We start from the raw sequence: 16205 nt of genomic DNA, 5'->3' as shown, positions 1-16205 counted from the left end.
TGTTTACAATTGGAACTATCTCTTCTCGATAAAATCCTTCTTACTGACTTACAGCAAACAAGCTGTATTAAAAACTCAAAAAATCGAATTCTCGATTTAGTCTTTTCTTCTGACGCTGTTAGTACTCTTGTTCTAGAATCTAGATCAGGAATTACTAATATTGATAAATATCACCCCCCTTTGGACATTTTTTTGACTTAAGTAATAACCTTACTGATCACAGTAATTCCTTTATTTAAATTTGATTTCAGAAAAGCCAATTTTCAGCAGTTGTCTGAAGATTTAACTATTTCTGGAATTACTGATACACTAGCATTTTCTAACATTGACGAAGCAGTTTCAACTTTTTATAAGATCCTTAATAATTGTTTAGAAAAAACTAACTTTTAAGAAATCAAGAAATACTAACTTTAACCACCCTTAGTACACGAAAGAATTGCGTTTACTTTGAAACAAAAGCAATAAGGCATGGAAAACGTATCTCGAAACTCTTTCTCCAATTAACTTCTCTGTTTATGTTGAATTCTTTAATGAATTTAAGTCTCTTTCTAATTTTGTATACGCTTGTTATGTTACTGATATGGGCAACTCTTTAAAAGAGAATCCTAAAAAATCTAGAAAACTCGTAAACTTAAAGAAAAAATCAGATGGCTTAGATAAAACTTTTGATATCTGTAACGCTTTCGCAACGAATTTCCGTGAGTCATTTGTTAATAGCCCTCAAGAAGTTGATGAAGTATATTTTCATAATCTTCACATTTTTTCGCAAACTAGCTGTAGTCGCATACCTGTGCTACAGAGTACGGTCCTTGATATTTTATCTGCGTTCCCGATGATATTTCCCCGATAGTACCAAAAAAGTATAGTAATGCTTTAGTTGAACCCCTTACGTTCTTCTTCAAACTTTCTCTAAAAACAGGCAAATTACCCAGTATATAGAAGGAGTCATTTCTAACACCAATTTTCAAGAAAGGTAATAAGGCAGGTATAACAAACTTGTTTGAACAATTTGTTTGTGAAAGTGTAGCATTTTTTAGTAAAAATCTCATTAGCGAACGCAACATGGTTTGGTGAAAAAAAGATCAACCGTTACTAATCTCCTCACATTCTCAAACATTATGTTCAAACGCTTTAGAACAAGGTTATGAAGTTGACTGTGTATACACTGACTTTTCTAAAGCTTTTGACCAACTTAGCCAAGGAATTATTTTATTTAAACTTAAGGCTCTTGGTTTTCCACCATTTTTCTTAGCTTGGATTAAATCATACCTTGAAAACAGATCCTACGAATTGAAATTTAGAAATTGTCGTTCTGAACCTTATGTTGCTCAATCTCGTGTTCCCCAGGGAAGCCATCTTAGACCTTTTCTGTTCACCCTATCTATTAATGATGTATCCTCATGTCTACGCTCTAGTGAACTTCTCATTTTGCTAACGATATGAAGATTTTTTAAATAATAAAGTGCATCCATGATCGTATTCTTTTACAAGTCGACATTGATAGTTTCACATTTTGGTGCTTGAAAAATAGCCTTTCACTCAACCCTTTAAAATGCCAGACGATAACTCTTACGAAAAAACTAATCAGTAACGTATTTGGCTACTATATATCACATCAAAAACTCTGTCGTATCTCCACATTAAAGGTTTAGGTGTACATTTCTGTTCCAACTTAGAGTTTACACATCACATTAATTTCATTGTCAATAAAGCAAGTTCTATGCTTGGTTTTATAAAACGCTGGGCAAAAGAGTTCAATGATCCCTATGTTACTCTTTCTTTGTAAAGGGTGATTTTTTTGAGGTTAGAATTTTCATGCATTAGTATTTGACAGATCACGCGGGATTTCAGACATGGTGTCAAACAGAAAGATGCTCAGTATGCTTTGACATTTCATCATGAATAGACTTACTAACGAGCAACGCTTGCAAATCATTGAATTTTATTACCAAAATCAGTGTTCGGTTCGAAATGTGTTTAGCGCTTTACGTCCGATTTATGGTCTACATAATCGACCAAGTGAGCAAACAATTAATGCGATTGTGACCAAGTTTCGCACTCAGTTAACTTTATTAGACATTAAACCAACCACACGAATGCGTACAGTGCGTACAGAAGAGAATATTGCGTCTGTTTCTGAGAGTGTTGCTGAAGACCTTGAAATGTCGATTCGTCGCCGTTCGCAGCAATTGGGTTTGTGTTATTCGACCACATGGAAGATTTTACGCAAAGATCTTGGTGTAAAACCGTATAAAATACAGCTCGTGCAAGAACTGAAGCCGAACGATCTGCCACAACGTCGCATTTTCAGTGAATGGGCCCTAGAAAAGTTGGCAGAAAATCCGCTTTTCTATCGACAAATTTTGTTCAGCGATGAGGCTCATTTCTGGTTGAATGGCTACGTAAATAAGCAAAATTGCCGCATTTGGAGTGAAGAGCAACCACAAGCCGTTCAAGAACTGCCCATGCATCCCGAAAAATGCACTGTTTGGTGTGGTTTGTACGCTGGTGGAATCATTGGACCGTATTTTTTCAAAGATGCTGTTGGACGGGACGCAACGTTACTGTGAATGGCAATCGCTATCGTTCAATGCTAACAAACTTTTTGTTACCAAAAATGGAAGAACTGAACTTGGTTGACATGTGGTTTCAACAAGATGGCGCTACATGCCACACAGCTCGCGATTCTATGGCCATTTTGAGGGAAAACTTCGGAGAACAATTCATCTCAAAGAATGGACCGGTAAGTTGGCCACCAATATCATGCGATTTGACGCCTTTAGACTATTTTTTGTGGGGCTACGTCAAGTCTAAAGTCTACACAAATAAGCCAGCAACTATTCCAGCTTTGGAAGACAACATTTCCGAAGAAATTTGGGCTATTCCAGCCGAAATGCTCGAAAAAATTACCCAAAATTGGACTTTCCGAATGGACCACCTAAGACGCAGCCGCGGTCAACAACAACAACAACAGATTTTGCAAATCTTATGCGTTTTTTTTTTTTAAAAAGTTCTCAAGCTCTCAAAAAATCACCGTTTACAATTGTCATGTTCGTCCTCATCTTGAATATGCTTCGCATCAGGTATGGACTCCCTATAACGAAATTCATAGAAAACGCATTGAATCAATTCAACATAATTTCACTAAAGGGTCTTCCTTGGGATGATCCTTATGATCTGCCTCCCTATGAACATCGTATTCAGCTTCTTCAATTGCAATCCCTCCATCAAAAGCGTGTCAATAATGATTTCATATTTCTTCATCAACTCATTAACGGTGAAATTGATGCACCTTATTTCCTATATTGTGTACATTTGGTTTTATACATATTGACTTCCATAGAACTAACTATGGGAAGAATTAAGCTTTAAGTCGAATGAGCATTTTATATAACTTAAACTGTTCATCGATGGATTTAAATAAGGTGGGATTAATATCATTGTTTAGAACCAGTGCTCCACTATGGTAAACGTTCTAATTTTATTTTTAACTTCCCATAGGAAGTTATTGTAATGGGTCCGATTTGTCAAATTGAAAATTTTGACATTTCTCGACGTTTCAAGGTCCCTAGAGTCGAAATAAAAGATTTTTAGAAAGATGTCTGTGCGTGCGTGTGTACGTACGTTCGCGACGTTTTTTTCGTCGTCCATAGCTCAAGAACCAGAAGAGATATCGACTTCAGATAAATGTTGTTATACAGATAATAAGGCAGAAAGATGCAGAAAGGGCTCTCAAGAAAATTGCGTGGGTGGTTTTTTTACCATAGCAATTTAAAAAAAAGGTGAAAATTTTGGTTAACCCTTAATATCTTATGAACCAAAAACGCTAGAGACTTGAATTAAATTTTATATAATAGACTGTAAAGTGATCTCAAAGAAGTATATTTTTTGAAAAAAATCCATCTAACGGTTTTTTTTCTAAATCAAAAAAACTGAAAAAAAAATTTGTCACCTCCTAAATTTAACGACTAACATATGATTTCATCTCCAAAACAATTTTGAGCAACGGAGAATAATGTTTTAAAAATGTGATAAAATTTTGAGAAAAATCGAATTGACAGTTTTTTTATAAAAAATAAAAATATAAAAAAAACATTACTCAAAGTTCGTAAAAATTAAATATCGATTCAAATATCTTTTCAAAAACTTGAAATTAAGGCTTCAAGCTTATTTTATCTTATAAGAAATATTGTTTTCAACATTCAGTAAAATTTTGAGAAAAATCGAATTGGCAGTTTTTTTACAAAAAAATAAAAACCTAAAAAAAAAATTAATAAAAGTTGGTAAAAATTGATTTTCGACTCAAATATCTTTTCAAAACTTTGAGATATTGGCTTTAATTTACTTTTATCTTTCAAAAAATATTGTTGTCAACATTCAGTAAAATTTTGAACAAAATCGAATTGACAGTTTTTTTTATAAAAAATTAAAAACCGAACAAAAATTAGCAAAATTTGGTAAAAATTGAATATGGATTCAAATATCTTTACAAATCTTGAAAGATAGACTTCAAACTTATTTTATCTTATAAGAAATATTGTTTTAAGCATTCTGAAAGATGTTGAAAAAAATCGAATTGACAGTTTTTTTACAAAAAATAAAAACCTTAAAAAAAAATTTATAAAAGTTGGTAAAAATTGATTTTCGACTCAAATATCTTTTTATAAATTGTAGATATTGGCTTTTAACTACTTTTATCTTTCAAAAAATATTGTTGTTAACATTAAGTAAAATTTTGAAAAAAATCGAATTGATAGTTTTTGTACAAAGAATTAAATACATCTAAAAAAATTTAACAAAAGTTGGTAAAAATTGATTTTCGACTCAAATATCTTTTCAAATCTATAAGATATTGGCTTCAAACTAATTTTATCTTATAGAAAATATTGTTTTCAACATTCGATAGAATTTTGAAGAAAATCGAATAGACGGTTTTTTTACAAAAAATAAAACTCTAAAAAAAACAATACTAAAACTTGGTAAACATTTACTTTCGACTCAAATAGCTGTTCAAAAATTCAAAATATTGGCTTTAAACTTATTTTATTTTACAGAACATTTTGTTTTCAATATTCAGTGATTTTTATATAAAAACCCAACAGTCCGTTTTTTCATAAAAAATAAAATCTATAAAAAATAGTACGCAAATTTGGTAAAATCGATACTAGCACATATAGACAAACTTTTAAGCAAGACAAATCGACAGACGGGATGGGAAGTTATCAGTGTGGGTCGCATCCCAGCCTCTTTTTTGTTCTGTAATAGTTAAATGTTAATTTTTTTTTTGTATTTTGTGCGTGTGTTAGGCTATAATTGTATTATTTTTTACTAACAACTAACACATGCACTTATGATGAGCCTCTGATCGTAGTTTGGCGCTTGCTATAAGCTTACTACTTTCTGAAGTGTAAATCCGTAATAACTTCTTTCCTATGAAACATAACCAAAACAATCATCTACCAAAATATAAGAAGATTTCGAATACATTCTCTTTCCAGTCCTATGCTTGCCATAAAGCCATAAATAAAGAAAACACAAAAACCACCGTTTTCCTTTAAAGCATAATAATTGTATTTTATTTAGAAAAAAATTTTTGAATCACATGACTTAAATTTGAATGAAATATAAAATAAGAAATTATAAAAAAAAATATTCTTCATCATGAGATTCGTCCGGGGAAGAATTTTGCGAAATATTGTCTTCTTCACTATCATTTTCATCACAGATAATTATATTTTCTATGGTTTCTGGAGCCAAGACTCCTCTATGGTCCAGCCGCATTGAAATGGGGGAAGTTGAATCCCTGTATGTAATATTGCACTTTTTCAAAAATGGTACATATAACTTGCAACGATTAATTTTTTGCAGTACGACGCTTCTGTTTGGTGGCAATTACCCACCTTTAAAACCTTCAGATAAAATGGTTAAGATTATAATTGCAACCCTTTATAGCCTTTATAGTATATTAACTTCATTCAAATTTGATGTTACTTGAACATACTATTTTACGAACCTAGTATCCAGAAAAAATCATAGTATGCGTTACTTTTGGACTTTCATTTATTCAGTTTGAATTTTTCAGTCAGAAAGTAGTGTCAAAAGTGAGCACGTGCAGATTTGAAATATTATAAAAAAATACAAAGATTGTGAAAAATTGTGTTATTTTCCTGAAAACCTGTAGGTACATAAGTAAATATTTATGATAATTATATCGTTATTTGTTTGCATTTTTACGTGCATGTAGGAAAAAAGTTATTTGTTATGTTTGTAACAATCCTGTTACATTGAGTAACAATGGTTATTTTAGTTGTATTCATTTCATAAGTGAAGTATGTGGATGTTGATGCTAAACTGCCTCATTTTCTTGCAGAATGGCTTCGCGATCACTGCCGGAAGATGAGGTATATGGCATAAATTACTAATATGATAGTGAAGATGGATTCGATTTCGATGATGATAACCTTATTGACCCCGATTATCAACCACAACTGGAAGATATTGAATCCTTTCCAGGTTTGGGAGAAAATAACGGAATTGACGTAGATTCAATCATTGAAGATATTGAACGCAATGAACCTATTGCTGGACCCTCATTTCATGATCCGGAACAGCAAACAAGCCAACCAGTAATGACTAATCAAAAGCGACGAAAGCCAGAATTGAAATGGAAAAAAAGAACCTGGCTATAAACAACCAACAAATTCGATTTACGGGAAATTCTAGTCTACCACCAATTTTATTGGAGCTCGATACACTCATTCAGTTCTTTTCCTATTTTTTTCCCAAACAATTGATCAGTTGTATCGCTGAAAAAACAAATCTCTGAATCATTCAGAAAAATCCTAACCAATCATTTCAAGTTACTGAAACCGACATACAGCACTTCATTGGAGCAACTTATATGGTGTCACTGATACAACCAGTCATTGGAATTCGTATATTGGTACTCCTATAATACAAGGAACAATGTTAAAACAAAAGTTTGAGAAAATTAGACAATATATACATTTCAATGACAATTCTAACTTGCCAGCACGTAATGCACCGAAAAGTGACATTATTTTTAAAATTAGAGCGATCGTGGACCAATTGAACGCTACTTTTAGTGGAGTTCCCATTTGCTCCACTAAAGCAAGGAGTAATTTGACGCGGTACAATCCAAAGAAACTGCACAAATGGGGCTACAAGATATTTGTTCTCAGCGGGGTTTAAGGATTCGCTTATAAAATTGAACCTGAAACAGGAGCTGAAAATGTTGTAGTTGTCAGAATGGCTCGAGGAATACCAAGGCATAAAAATTTTCAACTATACTCCGACAATTATTTCACTTCTCTGCCTTTCCTGGAATATTTGGCTAAAGAGGGTATAATGAGCATTGGGACAGTACGATGCAATCGAATTGCTGATTGTAAATTGCCCACTGACAAAGAAGTAATGAAAAAAGAAACAGGATTTTCAGTTGAATATGTGGCAGACATGGATGGTATCGATGTGTCAAATGTTATATGGAAGAACAATAAAGTTGTAACCCTTTTATTATTATTTTTTCTGGTGAATTGCCTAAGACCCAAGTCAGACGCTACGATAAGTCCAATAGGAGGCACATACACATTGATCGCCCTTATATTGTTGGAGAATACAATCGGCACATGGCCGGCGTAGATCTAATAGATAGTATCATGGGGAGATTGGGCTGCAGCCTAACATAAAGAGTCGAAGATCTATAAAAAATTAATTTCAAGCAAAAAACATAAGGGCCGCGCGAAGCATGTACCTCTAATGGCAGTACGGCAAGAAGAAAAAAGGATACGGTGCAAATTTCCTAAGTGCAGAGGAGTACGCAAATAATTTGCGAAAAATGCGGTGTAGCATTATGTTACAATAAACAAAATAATTGTTTTTGATCATTTCATACCACATATGTATGTAAGTATTATTTTGTTTCCTTAATCTCAATGTTACAGTTAGGTGTCGAGGTGTTCTTTTACCGAATTCAATGCTTCATGGGGTCTCTCGTCAGAACTGTATAGAATTGTGTCATCAGCAAAGAGGATGGCCTTGGCAGCGATGTGTTGTGTAGGAAAATCGAATAAGTACAAGTTGAAAAGAAGGGGCCCAAGAATATATCGTTGAGATACTCCCGAGATGTTGACTGGTGAAGTGGTAACACCTTCAAAGTTGACTGAAAGACAACAGTTAGACAGGAAACTAATCAGAATTTTTATAAGTGTTCGGGAGAGTGCAATAAATTAAGTTTAAAAATAAGGCCGGCATGCCAGATAGAGTCAAATGCTTTTTTAGGTCAATGAGGTTGTTAAGAATTTGATTATGGAAAAGCAAAAGTGCATGTTCTGTGGAGTGTTTTTTTTTTAAACCGAACTGTTGCGGTTGCGTGGGGTCAATATCATCAAAGAAGTTAAATAGTTTTAAATGTATGATTTTTTTAAATATTTTGCCGACATTAGAGACCGGACGTTCAATTACAACATGAGGGGGGGGCTGAGCCTCTTAGTTTGTCAGCATAAGATAAACCACTCTGTGGAATGGGTATAGAGAATTTGGTAATATGGTTAGAAACATGATTTTTATTTCAAGACAATGCTTCTTCTTTCTTTTTTTTAGGAATGCAGTTTGATTCGGACAGCCTTTGTATAGCTAGCCGGATGACCAAGTTCTTTGCAGTTTATGCAAGAAGCAGCTGATGTTTGGGTTTTTGGACCTAGGTCACATTGACCAGGTTCATGGTCTTTTAGACATTTAACGCATCTATTTGCGAAACTACAGTACTTAAGGACATGTCCGTATCTCTAGCATCTAAAACAATGTTTAGTGTCTGAGTTTCTAACCGTATCCCAAGTTATCTTGTGTCTCAGTAGGAATTCATTTTTTTAATTTTTTGAGGGCTTTCCCTATCTTCTAAAGAACAAAGGAAAAGTTCGAGCGGAATATTATTCGATTTGGACCATTACCATCTTTATAGATACTCTCAACGAAGGGTGCAACCTGACGAGCTCTTTTTGGATTTTAGCTGGTGAAAAATTACTCGAAATACCTTTTAGGATCGTGTTAAATTTGTTGCATTGAGGAGAAAGCCTCTACACCACATTCTTTAAATTTATTTCTAAAAAAACTATGAAGTTCAACACTCCTAACAATCATTTTTAGTTTGCCAAAACCTTACTTACTTACTTAGTCCGAGGCGGACCTTGGCCTCAACCAACAAGCGTCTCCAGCCAGCTCGGTCCCTAGCTAGCTGTCTCCAGTTTCGCATGCCAAGTTGGTTGAGGTCCTCTCCCACCTGGGTGCGCCACCTGAGTCGCGGTCTTCCTCTCGAGAGAGGACTTTACTTCTCAATTGCCTTCTAAGTCCAAAGAAGCAGCGATTTGCAAGAGTTATTCTTCGTTTGATTTCAGCGCTGGTGTCGTTGTCTGTATTAATAGCGGTGCCTAGGTAGACAAAGTCCTTAACTACCTCAAAGTTATAGCTGTCCATGGTGACGTTTTGTCCAAGACGTAGTGTTGGCAATTGAGTTTTGCACAATTCTTTCCAGAACGATGTTGAAGAAGTCGCATGACAGTGCATCGCCTTGTCTAAAACCTTTTTTGACATCAAATGTATCGGTAAGATCTTTTCCGCACAAACGGATAAGGATGCCAAAACAAGACATTGCTCGGTAGAGCTCTTCCCTATAGATGCTGTCATACGCGGCTTTAAAATCGATAAAGAGATGGTGGGTAGCGATTTGAAGCTCTTGGGTTTTTTCCAAGATCTGCCGTAGTGTGAATATTTGGTCGATAGTGGACTTTCCTGGTCTGAAGCCACACTGATAAGAACCAATCAGTTTGTTGACGAATGGCTTCAGACGTTCACATAACACGGCAGAGAGGATCTTATACGCAATGTTAAGGAGACTGATGCCTCTGTAGTTGGAGCAGTTTAGAGGGTCTCCTTTCTTATGTATCGGGCACACTATGCTGAGATTGCACTCATCGGGCATGCTTTCTTTCGACCACATTTTGCAGATGAGATGGTGCATGCTCCCTACCAAGTCATCGCCTGCTGCTTTGAATAGTTCAGCATCAATGCCGTCAGCCCTTTGTTTGACTTTAGTTCAGATATATCTATCTTCACTTCGTCGAGGTCGGTTAGGCGGAATTGTTGATCTGCGTCGCCTAGGTTAAGTGTTTCTATCTCCCTCACAGCGAAATTTGGTTCGTCATCGCCGTTATATAAATTGGGGAAGTGGTCTTTCCATATTCTCAGCATCGACTGCGGTTCTACTACGATGTTCCCCTGATCGTCTTTACAGCCTTCTTTTCTCCTTTTACCTTTTGATAAAATTTGCGAACCTCATTCCTGTTGTGACATCCCTCTATCTCCTCAATCGCGCGCTTCTCATGCTCTCTTTTTTTCCATCTAAGAAGCCGGTGTTCCTCTCTCCTCTTCTGCTCGTAGAGCTCGCGAGCAGCTCTAGTCCTTTTGTGCAGCGCTGTTTTGTATGCCTCTTGTTTCGCTGCGTGCGCTTGCCGGCATTCGTCGTCAAACCAGGGGTTACGCTGTGGTGGCCGTGTGAAACCTAGCACCTCAGAGGCGGCATCTCTGATGGCTGCAAGGCAATGTTGCCACTGGTTTTCAATGCAATAAGTAGCTGGCTGAATGCTTAAATGCCCCATATATAAAAAAATTATTCCTCAGAAAAAGATATTTAAGATTTGAAACATAATTTCGTAATTTTGCATTTGAAAATTTCGACCTTTGAATTTTTATATACATGAATGGAATATTTCTTTTTTTTAATTTTAAGTCCTAGGGTTAAAAACATTTATGGTTATTTAAAAAAAAAAAGGTTAGAAAAAGTCAAAAATGGATAGAGAACCCTTTCCATACGAATGTTAAATCTATGAAAACCAAACTGCAAATTTCCTATGGATATAGAACCTTTATGCTTTTAACCCTTCCCTATATTACATTGGCTTAATTTTAAGTCGATGAAAAATCCTGTCGGAATCCAAACTGCATGTCGGGGATGATGCTATGCTCGTTGCAGAATTTCTTCAGTCTCCTTAAAATGACTTCTTCCAGAATTTTGCTGATGTTGTTGAGGAGTGAGACAGGCCTGTAGCTGGAGATCATATTGGTATTGCCTTTCTTTGGAATTGCCACTACTTTGGTTCTCTTCCACTTTTTTGAAAAGTAGCCGTTGTTGATTCAGTTATTTATGATAATAGTCAAGATTATCAAAAAAAACTTGAGGAAGTCTTTTCAGGATATAGTTTGAAATCCCCTCCATTCCATTCTTCGCCTTCAAGTTATTATTGATCTCAGCTATGTCCTCAGGATTGCAGAATTTATGGGTATTAGCTGGTTCATCGGCTTTGCAGTAGTCGTCAAATTGAACTTCAATGTTTGGCTGTTGAATCAACTGGATGGAGGTTTCTACTTTGTTGAGGAAGGCTTGGACCGTTGGTGGTTTTGGAGTGAAACTCTGTTCAAAGTGTTTGGCAAAAGCTTCCACTTTGTCATTCGTTGAAGTCTGCTCGATGTTGTTGCTCATCATGACTTCCGGCAATGGTTTTCTCCTACCGATGGGGCGGTTTATTTCCTTGAAGGCGTTTGGTCCCGGTTTTATCTCGCTCAATCTCTTTTTGAAGGAGATGTCGTTGGGTGTCGGATGGAGTTTTGGAACATGATGTTCAAACATTCCAGTTCGCTCTTGACAGTCCGGTATTCAGGGTTCACCCTGTTGAGTTCCCTCTGATGGATCCTCTGGAGGCGCTTTCTCAGCCTTTGTCGGTGGGGGTATAAGTTTTGAACATATTCCGGGAGGTGTTGGTATCTGTCTTTTGTTGTCCTGTGGATTTTTTGGGAATCAAGTGCAATTGTAATGGTTGATTCCATGGACTCGGCAGCCTCATCAACTTCGTTGTCCTGTAGGTTTCGGTTCGCTGGTGGAAGCACTAGGTTTCCTTTCATGTCCAACTGCAGTCTCTCGAAATTTAATCTCTTGTAGTCGATGAAGTCCGCTTGAGGTCTCGCGGCTAAAATGGCTGGTTGGTTGAGTTTTATTGACAGGAGTACTGCTTTGTGGTCCGAATCGCTTGGGACAGTTGAACACGTAAAGTTGCAGATGTCTGGAATGACAAAAACAAAATTTGAGCTTGACAGAAAGAAATCAAGAGTTGATAGAGTTCTAGGGAATGTTGGCTTTGGCTGCGATATTACCACCAAAGAATGTTCATCAACCAGTCCACTATAGCTTTCCCTTCGATACTGATTTTATTTATTTTATTTTATTTTATTTTATTTTATTTTATTTTATTTATTGAGGATTCCCAAGTCGTTTCGGATGTTTTCGTTGGTGGAGCCGCATTTGACATAAATGCTTATAATAGTGAGGGACTCACCTTGTCCCAACTCTATTCTCACTGCAGTGGCTTCGCTGGTATAAAACCCTGGGATGATAACTTCGCTGGTTCTGTAGGATATATTGTCCCTCACGAAGATGGCTGTTCCTCTACGACTCTGGGTTTTATCCTGTCGGAAGGTCTTGTATCCGACGACATCGATGTTGTTTCTGCGGGCTTCGTTGGTTTCACTGATGAGGGCGATATCCGGCTTGTTGTGGCTAAAGCCACATACTTTTCAGCTTCACTCAGATTGGTGTAGTTCGCTGGGACGGTGCTTTTGGCTTTCTCCATGATGGTGAGCATTTTGCTTCCGAAAATTCGTTGAACTTCGTTGTTAAGGTTCATCGATTGAGTTGGTTTCGTTTTGTTTGCAATGGTATTCAATGGGGTCATAGTGGCTTGTTTGAATGGAGTCGCTGCTGGACTCTTTGCCACTTTAGCGTAGCTAATGTTTGGCCGAGTGGTTGGTCCCTTCGCCACAATAACATAGCTAAAGTTTGGACGAGTCGTTATGCATGCTGATCGGGCAGCGAATAGCCGGTGCGCCTTTTTTCCCTTATAGCCAGCTGGATGACCCGTCTTCTGGAAGTTAGCACACCAAACATCAGTCCCTGTGTTTTCGGTCCGCTTGCATTGGCCAGCTTCATGTTTATCCTTGCACTTTACGCAGACGTATTCGCGTCCCCAATTAGAGGCAATGTGTCCAAACTGCTGGCATTTCCGGCATTGAACTATGTCATTGGATTGAAGTCGTTCCCAGTGTACTGTCTGGCTCATCACTAGAGTCTTTGAGTAGACCTCGGTAATGTTGCAGTCCTTTCTTAGCTCAACTACAAAGTTATTATAGGTTTTACCCTGCAGCTTCCTTGATTTGTATTGTGAAACTTTGATAACCGGGAGACCTTCGATCCTCAGTTCGTCCTCAACTTCGATGGCTTCGAAAGAGCTGTGAATGCCCTTTAGCAACCTGCTGATGTCAGCTACATTTGCAGAATAGCAACAAATTAGTGGTAACTTGTCCTTTTTGATCGCTGGTGTTGGCTGCGGTTGTTGTTTGTCAGTTGTTGGTGCTGGAGCTGCTTGTCCCGTTGTCAATATGTTAGTTGTTGGTTTAGGTAGGATTGGTGTTGATGTAGAGCTTGGTGGTTGGTTGGCTTTTGGTTGGACATCCTCAGTGGGTGCCGCAACCTTTTTCGCTCCTCTTGTCTTCTTTGTTTTTTTTTTTAAGCCGTTTTTGTCCAGGCTTGGGTGATTCCGTTTCATCGGAGCTGGATGGAATTTCATTGGTTAAGTTTTTCTCTGAGGCTTCCTTGTTGGTAGCTTCGTCGTCAGTTGGGATGCTTACATCATTATCCAGAATTGGCGCGGTGGCATTGTTTTCCTTCAATACTTTTGCAAAAGTATCTCATATATACGATCCAAATTCTGGTCCCAGGTTTATAATGATTTGTTTGAGTAAATTTTCTAAGGCAGAAAATGCTGCCTCAGGCTTAAGTTTGTCGGTAGGTATCTCCTGGGATGATGCGGTGGGATTAAAGTCCATAATTGTAGGAGTAATTACCAAAAAGTAGGGCAATAATGATCCGTTTCCTGGGAATCCCTTTTTTCCTTGGATAGCAGGAAGGCACAAGTAGTCCATAGCTGATCCGCCCCACCTCGTACAAATTTTGGATATGCGGGAAAAAAGCATGAACAGAACCGAAAATATGTGGTCTATGGAGCAAAACTGGCTTCTGTAACTGTAGTATCTGGCAGTATTGTTTAAATGCCAGAAATGTATTACCTGGCAGCACTTGTGAAATGTCAGGAACGAATGGAACAAATAAAGATGATTTTTTACTTTGTACACTACCACGGTGATAAGCAGACGCATTTCTTATTTATCAAATGAAGGATACTACATTTGGCGACGAGGAGCAGACGCACCCACGAAAGGAGATACTAACAAAAAGTAAGTACATACAATCTAATGCGGCTTAATTTTAAGCGCAAAATAGTTGAATTCGTTGATATCTGATTCATTAACAATGAATAGATTGCTCGGAAGATGGAGCATTGAAAAAAAAAATCGCTGGTTCAACAATGTGTTTGGAACAGGAGAAAGATGTTGTAAGCTCAAATGTTGGAGCATTGAAAATACTCGCTGTTGCATTTTGCAGCAGGAAAAAGATGTTGTTGGCTCGAAAGATGGAGCATTGTCTGGTTCAATCATTTTGGACAGAAAAAAAAAAAAAAAGAAAGAAGTTGTCTGCTCGAATGATGGAGCGTTGTCTTTAAAAAAAATGAAAATGTGTGAGTGGAAAAGAGAGCGCCTGTGTTTGGTCGGTGAATGAAGTTGACGGCCATGCGATTAGTTTCTGGAATGTTCATATAAGTTGAATCAGATATCAGCCATTTTGTTTTGAAATTTTGCACAAAACGAATTCGTTCGTATTGGGTTTCCAAATATTGGCTGATGATTTATTGTTAAATTTCAGAAATGCTACGAACACGGTTGACAGATGGACCACCACCGTTTGATTTCAAGGCAGATGGAAATTGCGGTGGTGAATGTAGAAAATGGTTGCGTAGTTTTGAAATTTTTGCCCAAGAAAACTCAATGGAAAACGGCACAAAGAAATTGAATTGGATGTTGCATTATGGTGGCGAGAAGGTGCAAACAGTTTATTATTCGCTGCCAGAAGTTAAAACTACAAACGAACGCAGAGGGCCATTGGCTTCTGGTTATGTCTTTGAACAGAAAGACGAGTACGAACAAGCGGTTGTAAGACTCTGTGCATTTTTTGAGCCAAAACAAAGTATTTCGTACGAAAGACACATTTTCCGACAAAGGGTGAAAGAATCGATATGTTCACAATGCGCTTGCGGGAACAAGCTGAGCGCTGCGATTTTCGTGAACAGCTTGATGAAAACATTCGTGATCAGATCACCAGTGGGAACTAATGTTCAGTGCATAGCTACAACAACAACAAACATTACATCACCAACATCACAGGCAAACGCGGCACCAGAAGAAGACCCTTTGGACATACAGACATCGGCTAGAATCGCAAGAAAGAGAAACGTTCCACCGCATCTCCAGGGCTACGATTTATCAATGGAAAAATAATTAATTATAAGTTGTACGTTTGAATTTCAGTAATTTGTATTTGATTATGAAAAAAAGGGAATAGATGTAGTATCTGGCAGTATTGTTTAAATGCCAGAAATGTATTACCTGGCAGCAATGGAACAAATAAAGATGATTTTTTACTTTGTACACTACCACGGTGATAAGCAGACGCATTTCTTATTTATCAAATGAATTAATAATAGAGATAGAGCAACGGGAATAACACCAAACGAAAGAGAACATACGAATTAGTATAACTGCATCTTTAACTTAGTTTCCCGAAAAAGTGGTCTGTGGGGCATTTAAGCATTCAGCCAGCGAAGTATCAACTAGGAGTCCATATTTAGTATGTCAATCAATCGAAGTTCTCTTTAATTTATTTTCTATTTTTTTCTCGGACACAGCACTGTTTTTAAATTCCTATTCTTTTATCCATTTCACCAAACAAGGAAACTTTAATAACCTGTATTTTCCGCGATAAATAACACAACGCAACTATTCCATAATCAAAACAAAACTAAAAAACTTATTTATTATTTCTTTAATAACAATCTCAATAACAATTAAATGCTTTGCAACCTTAATCGATATAATACAGTGTATCTCCTAATGACAAGGTAACCACAGAAACCATTAAGAAAAAGTCACAGTCTAACCATACCCCAAACCTAGCTTGACCTTGTTTA

At 36.9% G+C, this 16205-nt stretch overlaps 1 protein-coding gene across 1 annotated transcript; it reads left to right on the top strand.

Moving 5' to 3' along the window:
- The first annotated feature begins 14210 nt into the window (after positions 1-14210).
- Positions 14211-15516, top strand: LOC129942170 (uncharacterized). Its single transcript, XM_056050999.1, has 2 exons — positions 14211-14358; positions 14885-15516. Exons 1-2 carry the CDS (start codon positions 14295-14297, stop codon positions 15514-15516), a joined length of 696 nt encoding a protein of 231 aa, XP_055906974.1. The 5' UTR covers positions 14211-14294.
- The last annotated feature ends 689 nt before the right edge of the window (positions 15517-16205 follow it).

This window comes from Eupeodes corollae, chromosome 1, assembly GCF_945859685.1.
Source record: "Eupeodes corollae chromosome 1, idEupCoro1.1, whole genome shotgun sequence".
Taxonomy (NCBI): Eukaryota; Metazoa; Arthropoda; class Insecta; order Diptera; family Syrphidae; genus Eupeodes; species Eupeodes corollae.
Note: the sequence above shows the minus strand (reverse complement) of the source record. Positions and strands in the feature narration are given on the sequence as shown.